The sequence below is a fragment of the Rhincodon typus genome, chromosome 8 (genome assembly GCF_021869965.1).
Source record: "Rhincodon typus isolate 14 chromosome 8, sRhiTyp1.1, whole genome shotgun sequence".
NCBI classification, from domain to species: Eukaryota; Metazoa; Chordata; class Chondrichthyes; order Orectolobiformes; family Rhincodontidae; genus Rhincodon; species Rhincodon typus.
In genome coordinates, this window is record NC_063339.1 from 11559140 (window position 1) to 11584374 (window position 25235).

At 39.9% G+C, this 25235-nt stretch overlaps 1 protein-coding gene across 8 annotated transcripts in view; it reads right to left on the reverse strand.

Moving 5' to 3' along the window:
* LOC109911155 (poly(A) polymerase type 3) overlaps positions 1–25235 on the reverse strand; it is a 328417-nt gene that overhangs the window by 44933 nt on the left and 258249 nt on the right. For 5 of the 8 annotated variants that reach the window (XM_048599804.1, XM_048599803.1, XM_020510421.2 and 2 more), the window contains exons 2-8: positions 22322–22492; positions 18881–18947; positions 17923–18004; positions 9663–9772; positions 9522–9575; positions 8439–8550; positions 7212–7301 (exon numbers count right to left, since the gene is read on the reverse strand). In XM_048599804.1, the coding sequence (XP_048455761.1) occupies positions 7212–7301; positions 8439–8550; positions 9522–9575; positions 9663–9772; positions 17923–18004; positions 18881–18947; positions 22322–22492 (686 nt within the window). Of the gene's footprint in view, positions 1–7211; positions 7302–8438; positions 8551–9521; positions 9576–9662; positions 9773–17922; positions 18005–18880; positions 18948–21492; positions 21532–22321; positions 22493–25235 lie in introns of those variants that run through there. The other 3 variants (XM_048599806.1, XM_048599805.1, XM_048599807.1) reach the window with 3 other exon arrangements.

Consider the following 25235-nt stretch of genomic DNA (forward strand, 5'->3'; position numbering starts at 1 on the left):
ATCTACAAGCTAAACAAGACCAGTGCATTAGCTGAATGAGCCTCACTTCTGCTTAATACGCGAACTGAGTTAGTATACAGGACTGCTTTTTTGTGCTAATCAATCAGAGTCCTTGTCTGTTGACAGCTCATCACCTAACACGAGTCTAGGCCAAAACACATTGCAGACATGGCAGAAACAAATCCTAGAATCGACCAGGGTCAAGTTACAAAACAGTGTTAACAAGGCAAGAATTAAAGGCAATCTATCCAAGTCGTGCAGCATTCGGATAAGGTAGATGAATTGATAGCATAAATGAAAGTAAGAGTGTTAATTATCATTACTGAGATGTAGCTGCAAAATGACCAAGACTAGGAACTGAAAAAGAAACTGACATTTAGGAAGGACAGGCAAAAATGGAAAAATAGTAACAATAATGGAATAAATACATTAGCCAATCGGCTGAACTGGATACAAAATCTGTTTGGACAGAGCTAAGAAACAGCATGGAGCAACAATTATTGGACAGATCATTACTGAAAGTGATAACGTGGCCATAGTATAAAAACGAGAAATTAAAGGTGCCTTCATAAGGGAAATGCAATACTGATAGGTGACTTGACTCTACACATGGAATCTAAATCCATTGAGCAATAATACCATGAAGAATTCCTGAAATGTACTCAAGATAAGTTTCTGGAGTAACATGGAGAAAAACCAATTAGAGCGCAGAATATTTAAGTTTAGTATTTTGCAAACAGAAATGGCTTATTAATCATCTTCCTGCAAAGAGGAAAGAATACAGCACAGGAACAGGCCTTTGAGCCCTCCAAGCCTGCGCCGAAACATTTTGCCCTTCCAGACTAAAACTATCTTCACCTTTCAGGGTCTGCATCCCTCTATTCCCTTCCTATTCATGTATTCATCCAGGTGCTTCTTGATTGCTGCTATTGTGCCTGCTTCCACCACCTCCTCTGGCAGCATGTTCCAGGCACTCACTATCCTTTGTGCAAGGCAAGCTTTTCACACATCTCTTTTAAACTTCCCTTCCCGCACCTTGAACCTGTGTTCCCTAGTAATTGGCCCCTCCACCCTGGGGAAAAAACCTCCACAATCTTATAAACAACTTCTTCAGATCGCCCCTCCACCTCCTGCATTTCTGTGAAAACAACTCGTCTATACAACCTTTCTTCACAGCTAAAATCCCCCAGACCAGGCAACATCCTGGTAAACCTTTTCTGTACCCTCTCCAAAGCTTCCACATCCTTCTGGTAGTGGGGTGACCAGAACTGTACACACTATTCCAAGCATGGCCTAATTAAAGTTCTACAAAGCTGCAGCGTAACTTGTCTATCTTTGTACTCAATGCCCCTTCCAATGAAAGGAGGTATGCCTCATTACTCCCAAAAGTTCTGCCATTCACTGTATAATTTTCACCTGCACTTGACCTTCCAAAATGCATCACCTCACATTTGTCCAGATTAAACTCCATCTGCCTTTCTTTCTGCCCATTCCTCCAACTGATCTATATTCTGCTGTATGCTCTAACAAACTATCTGCAACTCCACCAAACTTTGTATCATCTGCAAACCTATTAATTAGATCAGCCATGCTTTTTTTCCCAAATCATTTATGTAGACCACGAACTGCAGAGTCCCAGCACTGATCCCTGTAGAACATCACTAATCACAACTCTCCATTCCAAAAAAAAAAAAAATCCTTTTACCACTACACACACTCTCCTATGAATAAGCCAGTTCTGTATCCATCTTGCCAGCTCACCTTTACCTTACGACTTCACCTTTTGTACCAGTCTGCCATGAGGCAGGCAAAAGATACTTTATGGAAGTGACCACAAGACAGTTTTTCATTGAGCTTGAAAAAGATGCCACTCAATCTGAAACTAGAGTCTTCAATCTGAATAAAGGCAATTAAGTTTGAGGAGGAAGTTGGAGGTGGATCGGAAAAATATAAAATAAGTCATTGCCTTTGTATCGTGTGTAAGTAATTAATTCCAGTTTCAAAAAAAAAACAAAGATTAAGGCAAAATATCCAACGGGAAATCAAACCTATAGCTAAGGGATGTTAAAAGTAGTATTAGATCAAAGGAGGCAGCTTACAAAAGCCAGAGGGTTGGAAGAAATTTAAGACTTGGCAAAAGGAGAATGAAAAACTTTATGAAGACAGAGTATTTAAGAATTTTATAGAGGCAAATGCGAACCAGACAGCAATATTAAAAATTTCTGTAGCTATCTAAAATGGAAAAGATTAGCAAAGACAAACATGGGTCCAATATAAGCATAGAATCATATAATATGGAGGATGCTATTTGGCCCATCAGTCTGCGCTGACAGAAACTACTCAATCTACTCCAGTCCCACTTTCGAGCACTCGGCACATAAGCACTTAAAATATAACAACATTCAAGGCCAAGTGTTTTTTTAGGTTGAGGTTTCCAGCCTTAACTTCCTCCCAGGCAGTGCATTCCAGATTCCCACCACCCTGACCAGAAGGCACAAGTTTAAACTGAGGAGTAAACGGCTTAGAGGTCTGAGGAAATTTTTTTCATCCCAAGCGTGGTGAAAATATGGAACATGCTGCCTGAGGGGGTGGTGGAAGCAGGTACTCTCGCAACATTTAAGTAGCATCTGGATGCACGCTTAAAATGCCAGGGCATAATAGGCTATGAACCAAGTGCAAGTATATGGGATTAGTGTAGTTTCTTCCCTGCTCTTGAGAAAACAACCCAAGTTTAACCAATACAGACAGAAAAGAGTTTACAAAGGGAAATAGTGAAATGACAAAAAAACGTTAAGTATTTTGTGTCTGTTGTGATGAAAGATGTACAGTATTTTAAATCCAAATGCCAAAAAGATATATTTTACTTAATCCTGGGAAGGTATTATTTTTAAAAAAAGGTGAACATTTGGACAGGGACCTAAATATATGTTATTCCTAAGTCATGCGATTTCATTCAACTATGGGAGAATGTCTGCAGTGTTAATGGATAAAATGTTTATTTTGTTCTGCTTGTAATAAACAGAGCAAACAAATTAAGGCAACTGGTTTAGTTTTAACTTCAGAACAGAAGGTTCAAGTTCAGTAGAAGATCACAAAGTTCAGTTCAAAACAGAACAGATGTTTTCCCCTTGCAAGAGAATGTTTTCCATTTCAATGCAAGGGAAGCAGTCTCTATAGCAGAAACAGTTTCTAATTTTCATAGCTGTCGGACCTTGTGCAGAAATGAGAAAGGTTAGGTCCTCACAATTATCAGAGACAAATGTCTCAGCAATTCCTGGGGAGGAAACTGGAAAGCATTATTTAAGGTTTAAAAGGTAAGATAGGAGTGGGACTGGTCTGGAGTTAAGCATTGGGAAACAAGTTATGTTTGTATAAAATGTTTGTTAAAATATTAAACATATGACATATCAAGCTATATTTCACTCAGATCTAATTTGTTCAGTATTATCAGCAGGGATCATAAAGAGGGAAAATAATAATTCGCTCAGAAATAAAAGATCCAAAAGGTGGACTAAGAGTCTGGAAGTGCAAGAAAATAATATTCTTCAAGAAATAGGAGTAGAACATTCATCCCTTCAACCGAAAAGAACTGCAGATGCTATAAATCAGGAACAAAAACAGAGGTTGCTGGAAATGCTGAGCTTTTCCAGCAACCTGTTTTTGTTCCTTTATTTATCCCTTCAAGCCTGTCCCAACATTTTATAACATTGCTGCTAAACTGTACCTGGCCTCAACTCCATTCATGCCAACTCCTCATAGCTTTCAACTCCAGTACTTAAAATCTAAACAACCTCCTCTTGATACTTCCAATGACCTAACTGCCACAACTCTGTTGTGAAATTCCAAACAGTCGCTACCCTGTGAGCATTGCTTTAAGTGAATGTCCCCTAGTTAGAGAATCCTCCACTAGTGGAAACATCATCTACCCTGTCAAGCCCCCTCAAAATCTTCTATGTTTCAGTAAGATCAGCCTTGTTCTTCTAAATGCTAAATGAACAAAGGCTTAAATTTCTTTTGCTACTCTTGGCAAGTCACGCCAGAATCAGCTTAGTGAAGCTCTTTTGAACTGTCTCCAATGTTAGCATACTCTCTCTCAAATACAGGGGCCAAAAAGTGTACAAAATATTCCAGGTGTGGCCTCACCAACACCTTGTACCATTCTAACAAGACTTAGCTACTTGTCAACTCCTCGCAATAAAGGCCAAAATTCCATTTGCTTTCTTAATGCTGTGTTCCATTCACACAAACACCCAGGTTCCCCCTGAGCTGCACCATCTGAAATTTCTATTTAAATCATAACCTTTTTGATTCTTCCAACCAAAATGACCTTACACTTTCCTATATTAAACTCTACTTTCCATGATTTTGCCGAATCAGTCAACCTGAGAGAATACTGGAGAAACCCTTTGTAGCAGCATCTATGAAGAAAACAAGTTTAATGTTTCATGTCTGGTACAGCTCTTCTTCATAATTGATGCCGATTCTCCTTGTGGGGCAGTCTAGGACCAGACAGCATAATCTCAGAGCAAGGGGCGGCGCATCAAGACAGAGATGGAGAGGATTCTTTTCTCTCAGACACAATCATGAATCTATGGAAATCTTTCCACATAGGACGGTCGAGGTTTGGTCATCAAGTATACTCAATGCTGAATTGGCAGGTGTTTAAATCAGTAAGGGAATAGGCATGCAAATGGAATTGAGGATTATCAGATCCGCCATGATCTCATTGAATGTTGAAGCAGAGTCAATGCTCAATGGTCTACTTTTGCTCTTACATTTTACAGTCTGATCGTTTCCCTGACGTCACAGTATCGAGAGCTCAGACTCCAGCTCATCAACTCTTAGATGAGGACCCCTAGCAGCCAATATGCAGCAAGCATGTTCACTTTGGATTAAGTCTACCAGATGCCACATACTACAGCTGCAACACATTGCATGCCCAGCTATCTCTATTCCACTTAATTTGGATATTACATCTTAAAACAGATTTTCTAACTATACTCTTTGGCCATAAAAAAATTTCCTGATTTAAACCTCTTGGCTAAGAGAGGCACGGAAGGAACATCAACTACCTGTTTGCTATGACAACACCAGCTCTAACAGCGAGAACAAGTCAAAAGGGCTTGTTGCCTTTTTTTTTTAAAAAATCTGCCACCGCTGCTGCCCTTCTCAAAACTTGAACACCCTCCCAGTCTAGTTCACAAGGGATCCTGGCCTGCTGGCACACATCTTCCAGTCAAAGTAGTATTGGCAAAATCATAGGGGTTGAAATTTAACAAATCCCCTGGACCTGATAATTGCCATCCCAGAACACCGAAAAGAGATGACTATGGACATTGTTGCTCACATTTCAAAATGTAACTAATTCTACAAGGGTCTGCAAACCGGAAGGGTGCAAGTATAACACCATTGTTTAAAAGAAGTAAAGTTAGAAAAACAGGGAACTACAGGCCTGTTAGATTGTAGTTTTTTTCCCTACTGACACCTGCCTTTGCATGATAAGGTGATTACTAGACATTTAGAAAATAATTGACTGGACTGAGTCACTGACTTAAGAAGGGAAAACCATGACAATTTGATGATGTTACTCGTAGAGTCAATTAGGAGGAACCAGTGGATGTGGTGAAATTGCATTTACTTTTGATCAAGACCCATGCGAGAGTAGATGATTCTTAAATTAAAGCACACAGAATTGTGAATACATATTAGCATGGATTGAGAATGTGTTACCTCAAGAAAGGAGCCTAAGAATGCATGCGGCATGGGTTCTGAATTTTTATCAATGATTCAGATATGGAGAACAATTATATTACCAAGTGTACAGGTGACAACTTGGCAGGAATGAGAGCTGAGAAAGGAATGTAAAGGGTGTTTCAAAGTGATTTAGGCAAAGTGAGTAAATGGGCAAAAACATGGCAGATCAAATATAATGTGGGTAAGTGTGAGGCTACCCACTTTGGCAGAAGGAAAGAAGTACTGAATATTTGATTGAACAGAGATTGCAAACTGATTGCAAAGGGACCCAGATGACCTTGTTCACAATTCACTGAAAAACCAGCATGTAAGTGCAGCAAGGAATGAAGATAATTGGTATGCTTGCTTTCAAATCATAAAAAGGATTCCAGTGCAGGAACAAAGTCATGCTTCAATCATATAGAACAATGGTGAGACCACACCTGGAGTGGTGTGTCTAGCTCTGGTCCCAGTTGGCCTAGGAAGAACATATTTGTCATAGAGGTAGTACAGCAAAACGCAGACTAATTCCTGAGATGGCAGGGTAATCCTACGAGGCTGCGGGGGGAGGGAAGAGGGGGACGGAGCCGGGGTGGGGGGGGCGGGGGGAAGAGAAAGTGGGCCTGTGTTCTCTGGAGACAAGAATAAAATGGTGATCTCAATTATGCAAGGTTGAAGGACTCGTTGCAGGAAGGAATTCTTCCCCAGCTGCAGCGTCTATAAACCTGAAGGCTTCGAAAGGTACGATAACGTCAACCAGGCAAATGCCAGCAGAAATCCAAAAAGTGTATAAAATTGGTCATGGCCCGCTGCGTGAGAACTATAATTAACACACTTCAGCAGAACTTCAAAAGCTCAGGTGCACACAGAGCTGAGTCAAAACAGCCAAGGAACAGATCAGGATGTTAGAAATTGCTAGTAAAACTGGCAGCTTCTGTGGAGTTAACGCGAAGTCCAGTGACCCCGAACCCCTGTTTTGAAGGAGGATCACTGGACCTGAAGTGTTAATTCTGCTTTCTCTCCACAGATGCTACCAGACCTGCTGAGCTTCCCCAACAATTTCTGTCTTGTTTCATATTTCCAACATCCACAGTTCTTTTTGTAAGAAATTTAACCTACTTCAGACAGATGGTTAAAAGACTTTGCTATTATTTGAATGACCCAATTAAAAACAAAGTAGCAGCATGTTAAATTGGTGTTTACACAATTTGCTGTAGGAACAAAGCGTAAAAATGGATTTCTTGCGCAGAGATGGTTCAGGTATTACATGTTGCATTTACGAATGCAACAATATCTGCAGCATAACCTGCAACTAGTTACTTACAGGAAGTAATGGCAATGTTGCTGCACTTTGATGCCACTGCCAACCTTGTATATAGTCGCACTATTGCTGAATAAATTGTAGCCACTGTCTCTATAACAGATATCACTTCAAATAATTTCACTCAAAGCAATTAAGACGATGAGTGCATACTTACGTTTGGCCCATAATTTAACTGCTCTCAATGTCAGCCTAAAATTTTCAATGTTTGGTACTAGATGTAATATTTCATCAGTGACTCTGCAACCTATTGAACAGGAAGAAACACAGCTCAGTTTAGCATACAGTCTAACAGCTGTTTAGTCTACCTGCCTTAAGGTGAGATTTTAAAAAATCTTAGGTTTGGAACATTTTATTGCTCTATTAATGTCCCAAAAAAAATGCGCACATTAGGTGGATTGGCCATGGTGAAATTGTCTGTAGTACTGAAGGATGTGTAAGCGACATGGATTAGTCATGATAAATATGGGGTTATGGGGATAGGGTAGTGGGCTGGGTCTGGGTGGGATGCTCTTTGGAGGGTCGATACAGACTTGATAGGCCAAAACAGCCTCTTTCCACACCGTAGAGATTCTATGATATTGACTGCATTGACCCAATTACATTCAGTGCATGGATGCAGCTAACAACCTTTATAAATCCTAACTTAGGTTTTTTCTGTAGAACAAGGAAAGAAAGTGATAAATGATTAAAGGTCTTGAATCTTAACATGAGTCCGTTTTTATTACATTAGGACAGGCCAAGAGATAGATTCTTGATCAGTAGGAGAAAGAGGGTAATGGGGAATAAGAGTAGCAACGCGGACATAAGCAATGTCCCATCAGCAATGATCCTATTGAATGGCAGAGCAGGCTCGAGGGGCTGAACAGCCTATTTCTTATGGTCCCTCAACAAAATATGATAAATAGATAACACTCTTGAATTCCACTCACCTTGCACAACTTGGGTATTTACTCTCATTAAGCAATACCTATTTTCCATAGGATCCCTACAGTATGAAAACAGGCCATTCAGCCCAAGTCCACATCAACCCTCCAAACAGCATCCCACCCAGACCCATCCCCATTCCCCCATCCTTTCCCTGTAACACCCCATTTTCCATGGGGAACGCACAACCTACACATCCCTGAACTTTACGGGCAATTTAGCACAGCTAATCCACTGAACTTGCACATCTTTGGAAGGAAACCCACACAGACACAGGGACAATATGCAAACTCCACACAGACAGTTGCCCAAGGGTGGAATCAAACCTGGGTCCCTGGTATGACAAGGCAGCAGTGGTAACCACTGAGCCACCATGCTGCCCCTGAATTTTCTGAATGGCAAAGCAACTTTTCACACCCAGATTATCAAATATGCATTTACATTGAAAGTCCTTTACCATTAAGACTTCTAATGCATCTCAAGTCCAAGTTTTTAAGTAGTACATCATCTCGAAGATCCAAATCTTCAGGGATTGTCTGAAGTGCCAATCTTGCAAATAAAATATCAATCTAAAACAGAAAAGTTCACATTTTGTACCAATTATAACACGTTCTCTTTTAGGAAAGTAAAGCAATGCAAATATTTATCAGTTTCCTATACATATCCACGTAAAACTCTATGTATTAATTTCTATAACTTAACTGTCTAAACTTCAGCATTTGACATGGAACACTTATTTAGGCTGAATGCATTTTCCATCTTACAAGCTTTTCATAATGTACAGAGTTAACCGTTACAAAGTTTCATTAACAGTAATTATGCAGAATTGATTTACAGAACTGAAACAGACATTGGTCTGGTCTTCTAAACTGATTCGTCTGGAAACAGATACATCTGTGTTAGGACCCCTTGGAAGTTCAAACAAATAACTCCAACAGGAATTGTCTTTGGGTGTTTCAACTATTTTCCAACTCACCAGTACCTTGTGCAAATGTCTCCAACTCTGATTTAATCAGAGATTTGGGAGACATCTGACTTACATATGAATGTCACAGTAAAACCATATCAAGCTCCTGGGCAAGTTTACAGCTTAACCACCCACCCGCAAACACCTGCGCACCATCCAAAGATCTGACCTCAACAGTCCAGGAAACGGCCACCCTACCCACTGGGCCATTCATTAACACAAAGTTGCAACGTTTAAATTGTTACTTACCATTTCATTGCAGCTAGTGCTGTTAAAAAATAAAAAAGGGCACAGCATTTTTGAAGGAATTATGAAGAATCCTTCATTGGAAGGCTGGCCAAATAAAAAGGTGGCAGCAACTGAGTAATGTTTTGTCTCATCAGCATCAGAAAGAGGGGCTTCGATGCTGACCAGAAGATTTCAGTCATTGCAGAATCACATTAACTAATGATCACTATTTGATTCAATTCATTTCACCATGCAAGTAGTACAAGACAAAATTTTAATGTACAAGTAGTTACAGACTTAACTGAAAAATAACGTGAACCAGTTAGAACTTGAGAAAAAAAATACCTCTATACCATCAAAAGATAGTTTAATTACTGGTACAAAAGCATCTTCAACAGCCTGCAAAATAAAAGACAGACAGAAGTCAATACACTACATAAATGCAAAAAACTGTACACATGCAAGTACAATATTTTCCATACATACCCGTAAATTCCTCACTTCATCTTGCTGCTTCAGCTTTTCGCAAAAGGACGTGAAGAAGTCAACTCTTTCAATGTGGCGAGGTGCAACACACAGAGCATCAATATCAGCACCTAAGAAAAGATTCTGCTTTATCATGCATATAGTTTACCTTCTCCAACATCTACCTCAAATTATTACATTTACTGATCACAATTCTTTACCCAAGGAATCACCCTTTCTCTACACATCTCTGAAGGTCTACGTAAGGACTACATGGGGCCACCAGCACATGAAGCCCTCCAGTAAGCATTCAAGTCCAAGAGGCACCACAGTTGCATCCAGTATTAGTGACAAACTTGTAGTTCAAGATAAGTAGTCAGATTCACAAATTAGGACCAACTGCCTTCTCTGCATAGCAGAGTCAATTTTATTTAATTATTCCGACAGCTGAGCTCAGCTAACAACGCAGACAAGGCTTTAGTATCCCAGTATTTACAAAATATTAAAACATTATCTATAAAGTGTTTCCAAACAGGTTGGGACAACAATCTTGATATATCAAGGCTTTTTAATATTTAAACAGGATTCTTCTTTGCTATCCGAGGGACTAGCAAAGAAAATAGGAGCAAGATTAAGCTAGTTGGCCCATGGAACCTGATTCACCATTCACTATAATCATGGTTGATCCACCATCTCAACCCCTTCTCTCTCTCCAGACCCCATTATGCCTTTAGTGCCTTGAAGTCTTTTTTTCTTAAATATGTTCAATAACTTGATCTTCACCACCATCTGTTTACCTTCAGTAAGAAGATTCACATATCAGTTCTGAATGGTCTGCACAGCATCCAAAGATTACTCCCAACCAGATGGAACATTTTCCCTGCATTCAGGCTGTCTAGCCTGTCAGAACTTTATATGTTTCAGTAAGATCCCCAACCCCAGTCTAATTCTTTTAAAGTCTAGGGAACGAAGGTTCAATCTCTCAATATGACAAACCTGTCACGCCAAGAAATCATCTGAACCTTTGCTACACTCTCTCTGGCAAGCATATCATTTTAGCTAAACAACCAAAACTGCACTCAATACCTCAAATGTGGCCTCACCTCAGCTGCAACAAGACGTCCTGCGCTCAGATTCTCTAACAATGAAAGCAAACATGACAATTTCCTTCCTAACTGCTTGTTGTGCTTGCTTGCTTGCTTTCTTTTGGTGCCTGGTGCTCAAGGACACCCAAGTCCCTTTGTACATCAACAGTTGCAAATAAAACTGTCATTCTTTTTCTCTACCAAAGCAGATAACTTCAGACTTGTCCATGTTATATTGCATTGCTCATTTACCCACCCGTTCAACCATTTTTTTTTTTTTTTTTTTTTTTTTTAAAGAAAGCATACAGGATGTGGGCATCTCTAGTTAGGCCAGAATTTATTGTTCATTCCTAATTGCCCAGTGAGTAGTTAAAACTCAACCACATTGTTGTGGGTCTGGAGTCATATGTAGGCCAGATCAGGTAAGCATAACAGACTTCCTCCCTAAAAGGACATTAATGAATCAGATGGGTTTTTCCAACAATCACTAGGACTCCATGTCAGATTCTTTTTTGCCATGCACAATTTGAACCCGAGCCCCCAGAACATTAACCGAGTTTCTGGATTAGCTGACTAGTGATAATACCACTAGGCCATTGCCTCCCCATGTCTGGATTGCCTTGAAACCTCTATATCCTTGCCGCCAAATTCTTCCTAGCTATCAACCATAAACATGGAAACAATATATGGATTCCCTCACAGAAATTACTTATTTTTTATTGTAAATAGATAGGGACCAAACACTGATTGCTCTGGTACCCTGTCAATGCTTTACACTCCAAAAAGAATCAGTTTCCAAGGTTTTGGAGTAGATTTGTAGCTCAGGTTGTGGGCGTTGAGGTTGGTTGGCTCGCCGAGCTGGTTTCTGGTTTCGCAGACGTTTCATTACCATGCTTGGCAACATCCTCAGTGTAGCCTCCAATGAAGCGTCGGTGTGTTTTCCCACCTGGTTTTTAAACTCCGGGGTCCATTGAGATGGATTGCCTCACTTCCGGGTTTCCTCCGTAGTGGAATGTATATGGGGTCAATTTCAATGTGTTTATTAATAGCATGCTTCGTGGAGTGCCATGCTTCCAGGAATTCTCGTGCTTGTCTCTGCCTAGCCTGTCCCAGGATCTTGGTGTTGTCCCAGTTGAAGTGGTGGTTTTCCTTGTCCACGTTGATTGAGATGAGTGAGTATTGGTCGTGTCTTTTTGTAGCCAGTTGGTGTTCATGTACTCTTGTTGTTAGCTTCCTTCCTGTTTGTCCGATGTAGCGTTTCTCGCAGTCTCTGCAGGGGATCTTGTAGATGACGTTGGTCCCGTCCATGGTGGGGAGTGGGTCTTTAGTTCGGGTGAGTTGTCGTAGGGTTGACATGGGCTTGGGTGCCACTCTGATGCCCAGCAGTCATAGGAGTCTTGTGGTGAGTTCTGACGTGTTCCCGATGTAGGGGCGTGTAGTATCTTTCTGATGCTGTTCGTGTAGGCATCTTCTGAGCCAGTTCTTTGGCTATCCTTTATCCTTGAAAACCTAGAAGAGGTATCCTTCTTCCTCTTGGCGTGGTTCTGTGTTGCTGCAAAAGAAAAAAGGGCAACAACACACTGCAGCAACACAGAACCAGACCAAGAGGAAGAAGAATACCTCTTCCAGGTTTTCAAGGATAATGGATATCCAAACAACTGGGTCAGAAGATGCCTACACGAACAGCATCAGAAAGATACTACACGCCCCGACACACATCACACTACCCTACATCAGGAACACGTTGGAACTCACCACAAGACTCCTACGACCGCTGGGCATCAGAGTGGCACACAAGCCCACGTCAACCCTATGACAACTGCTCACCCGAACTAAAGACCCACTCCCCGCCATGAACAGGACCAAGATCTACAAGATCCCCTGCAGAGACTGCGAGAAACACTACAATCAGACAAACAGGAAGGAAACTAACAACAAGAGTACATTTCTGAAGAAGGGTCTAGGCCCGAAACATCAGCCTTCCTGCTCCCCTGATGCTGCTTGGCCTGCTGTGTTCATCCAGCTCTACACCTTGTTATCTCTACATGAACACCAACTGGCTACAAAAAGACACGACCAATACTCACTCATCTCAATCAACGTGGACAAGGAAAACCACCACTTCAACTGGGACAACACCAAGATCCTGGGACAGGCTAGGCAGAGACAAGCACGAGAATTCCTGGAAGCATGGCACTCCACGAAGCATGCTATTAATAAACACATTGAAATTGACCCCACTACGGAGGAAACCCGGAAGTGAGGCAATCCATCGCAACGGACCCCAGAGTTTAAAAACCAGGCGGGAAAACACACCGACGCTTCATCGGAGGCTGCACCGAGGATGTTACCAAGCATGGTAACAAAACATCTGCGAAACAACAAACCAGCTCGGCGAGCCAACCAACTTCATCAGGAATCAGTTTATTCCTACTGTTTCCTATCTGCTAACCAATTCTCTAATCATGCAATTATATTACCCTATTCCCATGCTCAAATTCTAAACACAAACCTTTGTGGAACTCCAAAGCTTTCTGAAAATCCAAATATACCACAACTAATGATTTAAAAAAAAAATTCTACTCGGTACATCATCAAAAATCTCTGTTCTAAATGTGATATCCATTTCATAAATCCACATCAACTTCAGTTGAATTCCATTGGTACTTCGTAGGTGTTTTGTTATTGGATCTTTGTTGACGTTGATGCCTTCTTCATTGTGTCACATGCCCCGAGTTGACTAAAGAGTTCAATGCTGGATCAGAGATAGTAAGAACTGCCGACGTTGGAGTCAGAGATAAACACAGTGTGGAGCTGGAGGAACACAGCAGGCCAGGCAGCATCTGAGGAGCAGGAAAGCTGACGTTTCGGATCAGGACCCTTCTTCAGAGAAAGAGTCTGGACCTGAAACATCAGCTTTCCTGCTCCTCTGATGCTGCCTGTGTTCCTCCAGCTCCAAACTGTTATCAATACTGGATCAGCCCACACTGCCACAAATAGGCAGGTAAAGTTTGACGAGGTGTGTAGTACATTTATGTTTTCACACGTTTCTTTTGTGATTTATGTTTAGCCATGACCTGAGCACTTGAGATACTCAAGATGGTTGGCAACTTTAGATGTTTCCACTCCAGTTTGGGTAGTCTTGGGCAAGGGATTTGCATGGTGTGTTGGGATGCTATTTCTTTTCTCCCAGGGAGGCTTTGAGGATGTCTTACAACCATATTCACTGCACTCTTGGTAACCAGATCCTGTCAAAGCTCAGAGTGTGTTTTGGGAGTCATGTTGCATGTGGATGATGTAGCCTGTCTAACTCAACTGTATGACTGTAACAATGACTCATGCTTACATTGTTGGCTTGAGCGCATACTGACATTAGAGCACCCATCCTGCCACTGGGTTTGCAGGATTCTAGAGAGATATTGCCAGTGATATTTCAAGTGTCTTCAAACAACCTGATTCGTTCCATGTGACACCAGGGAATGGTCAAAGGTCAATGGGTACATAGGCTAGGGGTTCTGATAACATCCCAGTTGTAGTACTGAGGGCATGCTACAGATTGAGATTACATCCTTTCCAAACTCGCTTCAGTATGCCAGGTATATCTGTATCCTCCTGCCAAACTAAGTGCTTTGGTATTGTCAGTCAAAAGTACAAGACAAATCCAATTTGACCATTTGCTGTTCCAGCAATTTATTCAATCATTTGCAAGATGAAAAATATTAATAGTGCCATCAAATGACAAGACACAGTGATATTCAGACTGCACTTGTTCACCACTATTTAGCACTGTCTCATTACAACCTTGATCCAAACATGGTATCAAAAGGAGATAATAGGAACTGCAGGGTCTAGGCCCGAAACGTCAGCCTTCCTGCTCCTCTGATGCTGCTTGGCCTGCTGTGTTCATCCAGCTCTACACCTTGTTATCTCATGGTATCAAAGGAATTTAGTTGTTGTCCAATGCAGTATTTGACAGTGTATAGCATCAAGGAGTCCTAGCAAAATTAATGAGAATCAAGGGGGAAACTGTGCACTGGTTGGAGTCAAACCTAGCATAAAAAGGATGTGGCTGTTGTGAGACATCACTAAAGGGGCAGTGCAAGGTAGTGCCCTAGGGTCAACCACATTCAACCAGTTCATCAATGAACTTATGCTCCCATCAAGGTCGGAGTGAGGTCTTGTCAAATATTTGCAGCGTTCAGGTACTCTCAACATCTCAAATAATGAACTAATTCATGCCGGTGTGCTGCAAAATTCTGGTCAACATTCAGGCTTAGGCTGAAACTAGCAACAAACATTCATGTCACAAACGCTAGCCAACTTCCTTGGCATTATCACAGAATCCCTCACCAACAACATACTAATGGTTATAATTGACAGGACATATAACTGGACCAGTCTTACAAATATTTTGGCTACAAGAACAGGTCAAATGCTGTGAATCCTACAGTGAGCAATTTAAATCTCGACTCCTCAAAGCCTGTTTATTATTAATAAGGTAAAAGTGAGATATAACATTCTCCACTTGCCTGGATGAGTGCAGCTCCAACAATGCTCAGAAATCATTCAAGCAATCTACTGATAGGCACCGTTTCAATAAAGCACTGTTAGAATTGTGGGGTTAAGATTAGAATATTTTGAATCTGCAGCTTTAAGTTTTGAGTAAAAGGTGGGGGTTCGACAACCAGCTCTAGATCTCACAGTATGCCTGGATAGTTTGATTGAAGACTAAAGATTACTTTACTGACGAGAGGAGCAAGAAATTTATACTTAAAGACAATGGCTGCAGTCTGAGTTCACAATGAGTACAGTATGTCTCCCAAAGACCCAGAAAGGTAAAGGTAAAGGTTGTAAACAGTCATACTGTAAACTGTCCACTCACTTATAACAGCAATAGGTCTCTGGGTTCAAGAATAGCATAAGCATTTCTGAATGTAATAAAAAGAGAACAGAGGAAACTATTTTTGAGATTAGGTGACAATTGTCTCCAAATCAATACATATCAGATGGCAAAGGTTCTGTCAGAGAGTAAAAGGCTGCTTGGCTTTACAAGTTACTACTGTCAAATGTGGGAAAAGACATTATCTAGTTGAAAGAAATGCATCCTGCAGCCATCCAAGGATTCTGAGATTTATCTTATGGCCAGGGGAAAGAATCATCTGAAAAGAAATCCACTGCTTGCACCCAAGTAAGAAACTTTACAAAAAAAAGGAGATAAAGCAACTGGAAACATCTGTTCAAAATTATTTATTGATTAAATGGGATACAAGAATCACTGAAAACTGGGAAAACCATGAACTGCCTCCAAAAAGACTTCAATTCCATGCGTGTAAAAAGGCAAATTGCCCTCACTGTGCTTTAAAGCAGCAGGTGCCTACAAGAATGAAGCAGTATTTAGTCAACAGTGCTTTTAGTTATTTACTACAGTAAAAGTTTGAAGTTTTAAAGTGTGAAATCTTACTGTCATTCTTTCGACCAGTCTGTGTCATTCTTTGGATCAGTAACTGGAAGCTGGAATCCTGATTTTGTGTTATTTTTCTCTATGGAGTTGGTGATATACACCCACTCTGTCATTAGAGAAATGGCAGCAATGCATGCCATCTACAACCAACTTGCGATGGTTCCTTTAACAATAGCTTCCAAATTCACATCGAAGGGCAAGAGCAGATGCTTGGGAAACAGCACCACCTGGAGGTGGTCCTCTACTTTATCCACTACATGACTTAGAACATACTATTAATTCATTGTCATAGGGTCAAAAACACGAAGGCTCCTCCATGAAAATAATGGACGTACTTACACTAGAGTGTTGCTATTTCAGAAGGCAATTCACCATCTCAAAGCAATCACCTCTTTTGTAGGATGAAAAAAGCCTGATGTAAATTATTAAAGCATCAGATTTAATAACAAAAATTCAGGAAAACCCTTAAAAAATTTACAGCTTCTGTTTGCAAAGACCACCCATAGTGCTCCCAACCCTACACTAAAAATAAAATCACTTCATATGCAAATAAAAATCTTAAGCAGTAAAAAGCTGAACCGTTCTCTTTTATTACTGGTCAACAATCTAAAAGCTCTGCTTCATTCACTTTTTGGCTCCATGGCCTGTTACTCTACATCTATTCTATACAGGGTACTCATTGTCATTTAATCAATCATACTTTCCACTATACACTGAATTTCCCTTCTGTTTTTCTTCCTCACTTGCTTACGATCAGTTACATTAACTTGCTCTAGCTCTTATCAAAAAGGTCTAGAATCTGAAACATTTAGCTCTGTTTAATTCTTTCCACAGTTGCTGTCTAAGCCAAGTATCTTGCTATTCTAGTAAGTTGGTCCATTTACTACACTCTTCACTACCCCATGACTTAGGAGCAAACTTAAGTTTTCAAAATTTACCAAGTCAAGAATGTATTTTTCATTTCATTCAAAATCCTGCTTCCTCATTTGTCTAAGTGCACCTATGGAAGCAAATTTTCCAATCTTTAAGAGGAGGAATTGGAATTCTCAGTGGACAAGCGGAGCTGAAAACCAGATTGAATGAATTTGCACGATGATTCCGACCAATCAGCTAGGTTTCAAACATTATTCCTTTAAATTAAATATTATTCCACTTAATCCAAAACTAGATTCTTGCTCCCTCTCTTGGACCTCCTATTTCCACATTTTAAAAAATGCATAAATGAACTGTGATACCTAGAGACAAAGTCATTAAAGGCTGGAGCTTTAGCTAATATTGGTGGATCAACAGTAGCGAAGTCTGCTAAAAGGACTCAAGATGGTGCCAATACTAGGCAGCTCCTTGCAAGCTCCCTACAGCAGATCTGACTCTCATTTCTTTTAAGTGTTCTACACTTAAAAACTTGAATTCTAAACCTGTAAAAATTACTAATAATGTTCTTTCCTGTTAATGTTGATCCTGCCTAGCACACGGCCTGTGCGGTGTAACCTGCTTGCCTTACTCTGTTCAAGTTTTTTTTTCCCACCCTTTAATCTGTATATCCTTGCTTACTACAATCTGCCTGCACTGCTCACAAATGTACTTAGGTACACATGACAATAAATCAAATCAGTCAAGTTTCCTCCAATGCATTCATGCCAGTGTGGTAACAGCAACCTGCAGCTAAAAAAATTCTCTATTTGTAAAATTATGCACCTACAGGTGCGCAATGACAACATTAATATATACAACATACCTTTTGTATGTACCCCTAATCTGTAGGAACCAAATGTAAAAATTTTCCCACCAACGTTCTCTATTACAGACGATGGAAGGTTCTGGAAAAAAAGTAAAAGTAAAACCTGCCATCAGTATTCACATGTTCAACAAAGGATAAATTGATCTTGCTATCTACAGTACCTCAATAGGTCCTTAATGATGTCACAAAATACTTCACAATGTCTGAAGCCAGCTAACTGCTGCTATACAGATCAAGGGGCTCCCATAAGAACAGTGAATGAATCAGCCGATTCAAGGTGATGCAACCTTAAAGGATATCAGAAGACCGCACAGCTTTTCAATTATTGCTATTGGCATGTTAAATCCATTTGAGCAGGAAGACTGGGTGTCAAGTTGACCTCTTATCAGATAATGCAGCAGAGTACTAGAATACCAGCAAAGTTATGCTGCTCAAATCCTTGATGATGCAGTGCCCAAGTTTGTTACCATTTGAGAAAATTTATTACGCTGAATGTATGTAAATGTTTTCCTAATCAGCAAAGCTAGATTTATTCAGTATTCCAAATGTCAGCTCACAGGTTGATGCTATCTCAGTACATTTTATAGGTTCAAGACAGCTTATACTTATTTGCATATTTACTTCCTAATCTGTAGTACATTACAGAAGTAAAGTCTAATTTAGTTTCCTTACCTGTGAATCCTCAAATCTACTGCACGTATTTAAGATATGCTTTAAATATTCTTGCAGTTACATAAATTTAAATGTCCTGCAGTTTGCTCAATCCTCATGTATGATTTCTAATTTCTCGGGAAGGATTACCAACCTTTTCCACTTGATTAACACAAGCAGCTATTTTCCAAAACATGGTTACAGCCTTCATTCTAATAAGTCTCATTCAAAATGTTTGTTCCAAGTGGTAGCTGATATCATGCCATACCGAACAAAACAAACCCCAATTAATCACTGCCCTTACCTTAATTTCACTGGTATCCCGGATCCACTCTTTAACTAAGCTATTAAGTTTTCCCAGAATTGCAATTCTGCAAGATAAGGAGGCAATTAAAATTCACATTGTATTTCAACAATCTCTATTTTTTTTTTTATTAAAAAAAGAGATTACTTCTCCATTCACTATTTTTTTTTACTTAGTAGTATTTAAAACTTATTACAAGTGCAACTATTCTGTGGCCTACCCAAATTTAACTTAAAATAAATGCTGAAGAGTCACAAACAATATCAGTCAACTTTTCATGCACACTGATATCAGTATTTGCAACAAGGCTTCCTTCAGTCACAACTTAGTTTTATTCACAAATCGTATCACAAAGATAAAGTCAGTGCTCCAAATCAATTTTAAGTCGACAAGTAATAAGGACAGAGTCCATACTGGATGGACTCAAAATTATGGATATCTACAGATTCACAGGCCATGGACCACGGACCACAAGTTACAGCAGAATTAGGTCATTCAGCCCAGAGTCAGCTCTGCCATTCGATCACGGCTAATGTGTTTCTCATAGAATCATAGAATCCCTACAGTGTGGAAACAGGCCCTTCAGCCCAACAAGTCCACACCAAGCCTTGGAGCATCCCACCCTGATCCATCCTCCTATAACCCACCTAAGCTACACATCCCTGAACACTACAGACAATTTGGCATGGCCAATCCACCAAGCTGCACATCTTTGGACTGTGGGAGGAAACCAGACTGCCTGGAGGAAACCCATGCAGACACGGGGAGAATGTGCAAACTCCACACAGGCAGTCGCCAGAGGGTGGGATCAAACTTGGGTCCCTGGTGCTGTGAGGCAGCAGTGCTAACCACTGAGCCACCGTACCACCCCTTGTAACTTTCTCAACCCCATTCTCCTGCCCGTGCTGTAACTTTTGATCCCCTCACCACTACAACCACCTTTTGATATAAACTCTCGCTGGAACATGCACATTCTTCCCAAGTTGTAGCAATTTGAACCAACATCCTCTCATTACTACAATATGTACAAATTTAATTGCATAACTTTCACAAAGCAGAACACGAGACTGAGAATTTAAGAAAAGATTAAGGCAGTCAAACGCGTGATCTTTGAAAAAGCAACCACCAGTACAATCCATCTAGGATTTGAAATCAATACGACAGATTGATCTAAAGATGTTTTGGCACTGGCAAATCAGAGGGGAGAAAAGTTCAAGAGTGAAAGCAATTATTCACCTGGATTTTTTTTTTTTTTTAATATAAAAGATTCCCTCAAAACACAGGTGCCAGTAAGCTGAAACTTGCCCATCCCTTGTTGCCTAAAAGGAAGTGTTCATGGAATCACTGAATCCTGACAGTACAAAAGGAGGCCAACCAGCCCATCTAGTCTGTACTGACCCTCCGAAGAGCATCCCCACCTAGACTTAGCTTCCCCCAACATATCCTGTAACCTCACTAAATCCACTTAACTTACACATCCCTGAACACTGGACAAAATTTCAGCATAGCCAATCCACCTAAGCTGCACTCTTTGGACTGGGAGGAAACCCATGCAGACACCAGGGGAACATGGCCTCTATGATCCAAAGCTGGAATCTAACCTGGATCCCTGGTGCTACGAGGCAGCAGCGCCAACCACTGAGCCACTGTGCCCCAAGTATTGGTGTACCATTATCTCAATTGAGAATGTATTCCCATTGTCTACTCCAGTATTTTGACCCAGCAAAGAAGGAACAGTTACACATGTCCAAATCAGGACATTGCTTGAACTGGAGGTGGTGATCCTATGCACCCGCTACTTGGGAATTTATTGATTTCAAGACATGGCAAGATGCTTCAGGGCTCAGGTGCAAAAGGCAGTACAAATAATAGATTAAAAGTGTGGTAAAATGGCAAAACAGAGCACCTTCTAAATATTAAAAACAAAAGCAGTGGAAGCTTGCATGTACAGAGCATTAACTAACGTGAACAGGAAGGAAAACAAAAAGGCTACTGAACTTTCTATCTGGAGGAATATTACTCTAACACTAGAGGATTAAAATAGGTCAAGCTACATCAATATAAAATCCTATTAAGACCACACCTGCAGTGTCAGTAGTTAAGCATCATACTTCAGCAGAGGTATACTTGCCTTGGATAGGACAGTGATTAAACACGAGAATTTTTTTTTTTTTTTTTTTTTTTTTTTAAAAAAATCCTTTAGTTTGATATCAGCACTATTGCAAGACCAGCATTAGTTGTCCATTTCCAATTGCTCTTGCAAAGATGGTGATAAGCCGCCCTCACAAATTACAACAGTTCAAATTATACCTGGACTTTAAGAGTTAAAGAACAAGAGATTATGCAAACTCTGATTTTATAACTTGGAATTTAGAAGAATCAATATTCCATTAAAATCTACTTGAACATTCTATGTTTTGTTGATTATATTTAACGGTTTGCGCATCTGGATTTTCACTGTTCCAGCATTTCACCATTTACAAAGTACTTTGTTCTGTCCTTTTAGATCCAAAGTCAATGATCTTACATTGGCTGACTGAAATTTAAGTACCACACATTTGCCTATATGCTTACCCTATTAATGACTTCTTAAATTTTACAATTCTACTTACCCAAGGTCTTTATAATTGGCAAATTTGTTGACATGGTTTTTGATTGAAGCTTTGAAGATATTAAAGAGGAAAAGCTAGGCAGACAGAAAAAAACACTATTCCTAATATCTGGGACTCCAGAACTGTAGAATAGAGTCTAAAAGTTACAGCCAGATCATTCAGAGGTTTCAAAAGGCAATTCACTCCAGATCAATTGCTGGTTTTAAAACTAAGATTGATAGCTTTGATCACCAAAAGTAGTGGGGAAAATAATTAGGTCACAGCGTAGCCACAATCTCATTAACAAAGTGCAAAATGTGAGGGGCTAAATGCCTACTTCTTTTGCATGTATAGCATATGCTACAGTCACAGTACATTGATGCTGGAGGGAATAGATATCTCAAGCATTCTCATCATTTAAATCTGGAAGAGCATAACTGGGAGAGGGTACAATATACATGAATAAATAAGTCAGATTAGATGTTCTCTGAAACATTTAGACAGTGCGATGCTACAGGAGAATGGAAGATCTGAGCACTAAGTTGAACAATCAACAAATTTTAAAATCGGAGGCAAGAACTCCCACAATCTTCAAACCAAACAAGGCATTGCATTTCACGTGGGGATGACAAAATTATGATCAAGAGAGTAGAGAACTAGCCTGTTTCTAGGAGAAGGGAGTCACATCCTTTCCCAGACGTGAGTGCAAGAAATAAAATTGACTGGTTAAAGCAGCCAATCAAATAAATGAAAACTTAACTGAAAGTCAGGGTTGCTGGGAAAACAAACACTATTTCAAACTGTAAGACTGAAAGCTTCCCTATCAGAGCTGAATCTTGCAAAAATTTACCTGTGCTGCAGCTCCTCTTCTTCTTCAAAGACTCCAAAAGGTTTCAATGCTTCAATGAGTTTCTGAGTAAGCACAAAATCATTTTCTTTTGGCGAAGCCAAACTAATTGGAGATGTAATGCCATAATGTTTTTGTGTTTGGAGCTGCAGAGATCCTTGATTTGCAGCAGGGCTGTGGACCGAAATAGTATAAATGTCAAACCATACAACAATGGCACTTACTATGTATAACAAGATTTCATGTTGGAGCATTATATTTATTGAAAGATCTCCAAACACATTTAAATCAAACTCCTTCAATGAGTGAAGCATGCTTATTCAAGCATTACAATTTCACAAATTTGAACAAATAATCACAACTGAAAGAAAGACATTGAAATCACTGGTACATGGGATGTGGATTTGCCAGCAATTGCCCGTTCCCAACTGCCAACAAGCAATGGTGATATGCGCCTGCTACAGTTTGAGGGGTGACTGTTCACATGGCCGTTACAAGGGAATTCCAAGAATTTGAGTCAGCAATACTGAAGGGACGTCAATTTCCAAGTCAGAACGGTAGGACTTGGAGGGGAAGTTCGGTGGTATTCATATAAAATTGCTACCTTTACCCTTCAAAAGGGAGATCACGCAGAGAAGGTGCTGTTGATAAAGCCTTCGTGAGCTACTGCAGTGCATCATGTGGATGATGCCCATTGCTGTCACTTCTTTTGGAAGCAATGACAATCAAGTGGGCTGGAGATGGTAGAAAAGGCTCTGGGGAGTCAGGGAGTCAGGCAAGCTACTTTCTACATAATACCCCGTTCATGATCTACTCACAACAGTGCAGCTGGTGCAATTATGCTTTGGTTAATGGTGAGAAACTTGGCAATTGCAATGTCATTGAATGTCAAGTAGAGGCAGTCAGATTTTTAATAACAGCAGCGCATAACTGAGCAAATCCTTCTTCCAGTCACTATCAGTGACCTTTTGCAACAGGCTTGATAAAAATTCAGCATTATGAAGGCTATGAGGTTACCATTTCAAGAATGTTGAACTATGAAGATATTTCTCAAGCTGGCTTTGTTTCGGTTTATATCTGCCATGATTGGCACACACAAAGGCAAATAGATTACCCAGAACACCCTTGGAGCTTGAATTATTATTTGTATTGTTTTGTTTTAAACACAGAATAGAAGTATATGTTGACAGAGATTATATTTGCTACAGATATAGTGTAGCTATTGTCCAGAGCAGAATACAGATTGCCCTCAAAAGTCAAATTAAAATCTATTTAATGTTCTGCAAAACTGGCTAATGCAAAGTACAACGCATATTAGATATTTCACAAGCATGTAAAACAGAAATGACCAAAAAAAGCTGACCACACTGGATATGAAATGGTGGTCTGTCAATATTGTTTAATTTTTGTTTTAATGTTTTAATTTAATTTCGGGTGTAGGCCCGAAACGTCAGCCTTCCTGCTCCTCTGATGCTGCTTGGCCTGCTGTGTTCATCCAGCTCTACACCTTGTAATCTAATGGTGAAACCATTTTCCCATGACACACCAAGCCAGCCAACTTGGCAATAGCTGGCAAGGTAGAGCAGGATAACAATATGACTGCAGCGGAAGATGCAAGCACAATGGAAAACAAAAGGGAGGTGATACACGACCATAAATAACGCTCCCAACAGCTAGCACAGCATCTTTAATAAAAACTGTTCTGCACACGAGCATTTTAAGCCTATGTTGAAAAGGTAAAACATTTCAGCTGCAGCTAAATGCATAACACTGTCCTTTCAGCAGGCTATAACACTCATTTGGATCTGTAACAGTTTAACTCAGGAACAGAATAAATGAGAGCATCCTCAGACGGAATAGCAACACAACAATGACAGCTTGTTTAATCTAGCAGAATCAAAAGCAGAAAAAGAAAATCTTGACTACTTTTTCCATGATTCATGCACAATTATGGAGTTTATACTTAGCGTATATGTAGAAGTTGAATTTGATTCCAACTCATTTTTAGTCAAAAGTCAGAAAGTTAACTTCTACATGGATAATGTTTGAGATAATTTAGTAGCTTAAATTGGCCCTCAAAATAATTCTGTTGCAACGGAATAAAGTAAAAAAACTGATATCACTAAACATTACAAACTTTGTTTTTATTGTTTGCAATGTTAAGCAAACCATACAAAGCAAAACTGATCATAGGCTACGTCTTAAAATTTGAACAAAATACTGCAAATTTATTGGGATGATAAAATCTGAAATCATCTTCATTGTTACTACTGGTAGCTTCAGCAGCAACAACATCATCCTTAGCACAGTGGGGGAGGCAAAGGCCAAATGGTATTATCACTAGAGCATCAATCCACAAACTCAGCTAATGTTCTGGGGACCCAGGTTCAAATTCCAGCACGGCAGATGGTGGAATCTGAATTCAATAGTACAATCTGGAATTAAGGGTCTAATGACAACCACAAAACAATTTGCCGATTGTTGGAAAAACCTATCTGGTTCACTAATATCCTTTAGAGAAGGAAATGACATCTTTAGCTGATCTGGTCTACATGTGACTCCAGAGCCACAGCAATGTGGTTGACTCTTAACTATCCTCTAGGCAATTAGGGATGGGCAATAAATGCTGACCTAGCCAGTGACACTGTGACATCCCGTGAATGAATATTTAAAGAAGTCAAGCATGTTCAGTATTTCATACCTTAGAATTTATTTTTGATAATATTGGGATCAAGCTCATTCCCTGCATCTATGCCCATTGTTACAATGTTGCTAACAAAAATACTAATTTTCTACCTTTAGTGAACATTTTATTCAGTGACCAATTGTTCCACACTTGCTGAATTATATGTTTGAGGGGTATTTATTTGTCAATACAAAAAAGGGCTTAAAAATACTTGTAAAACTGCCAGGAATT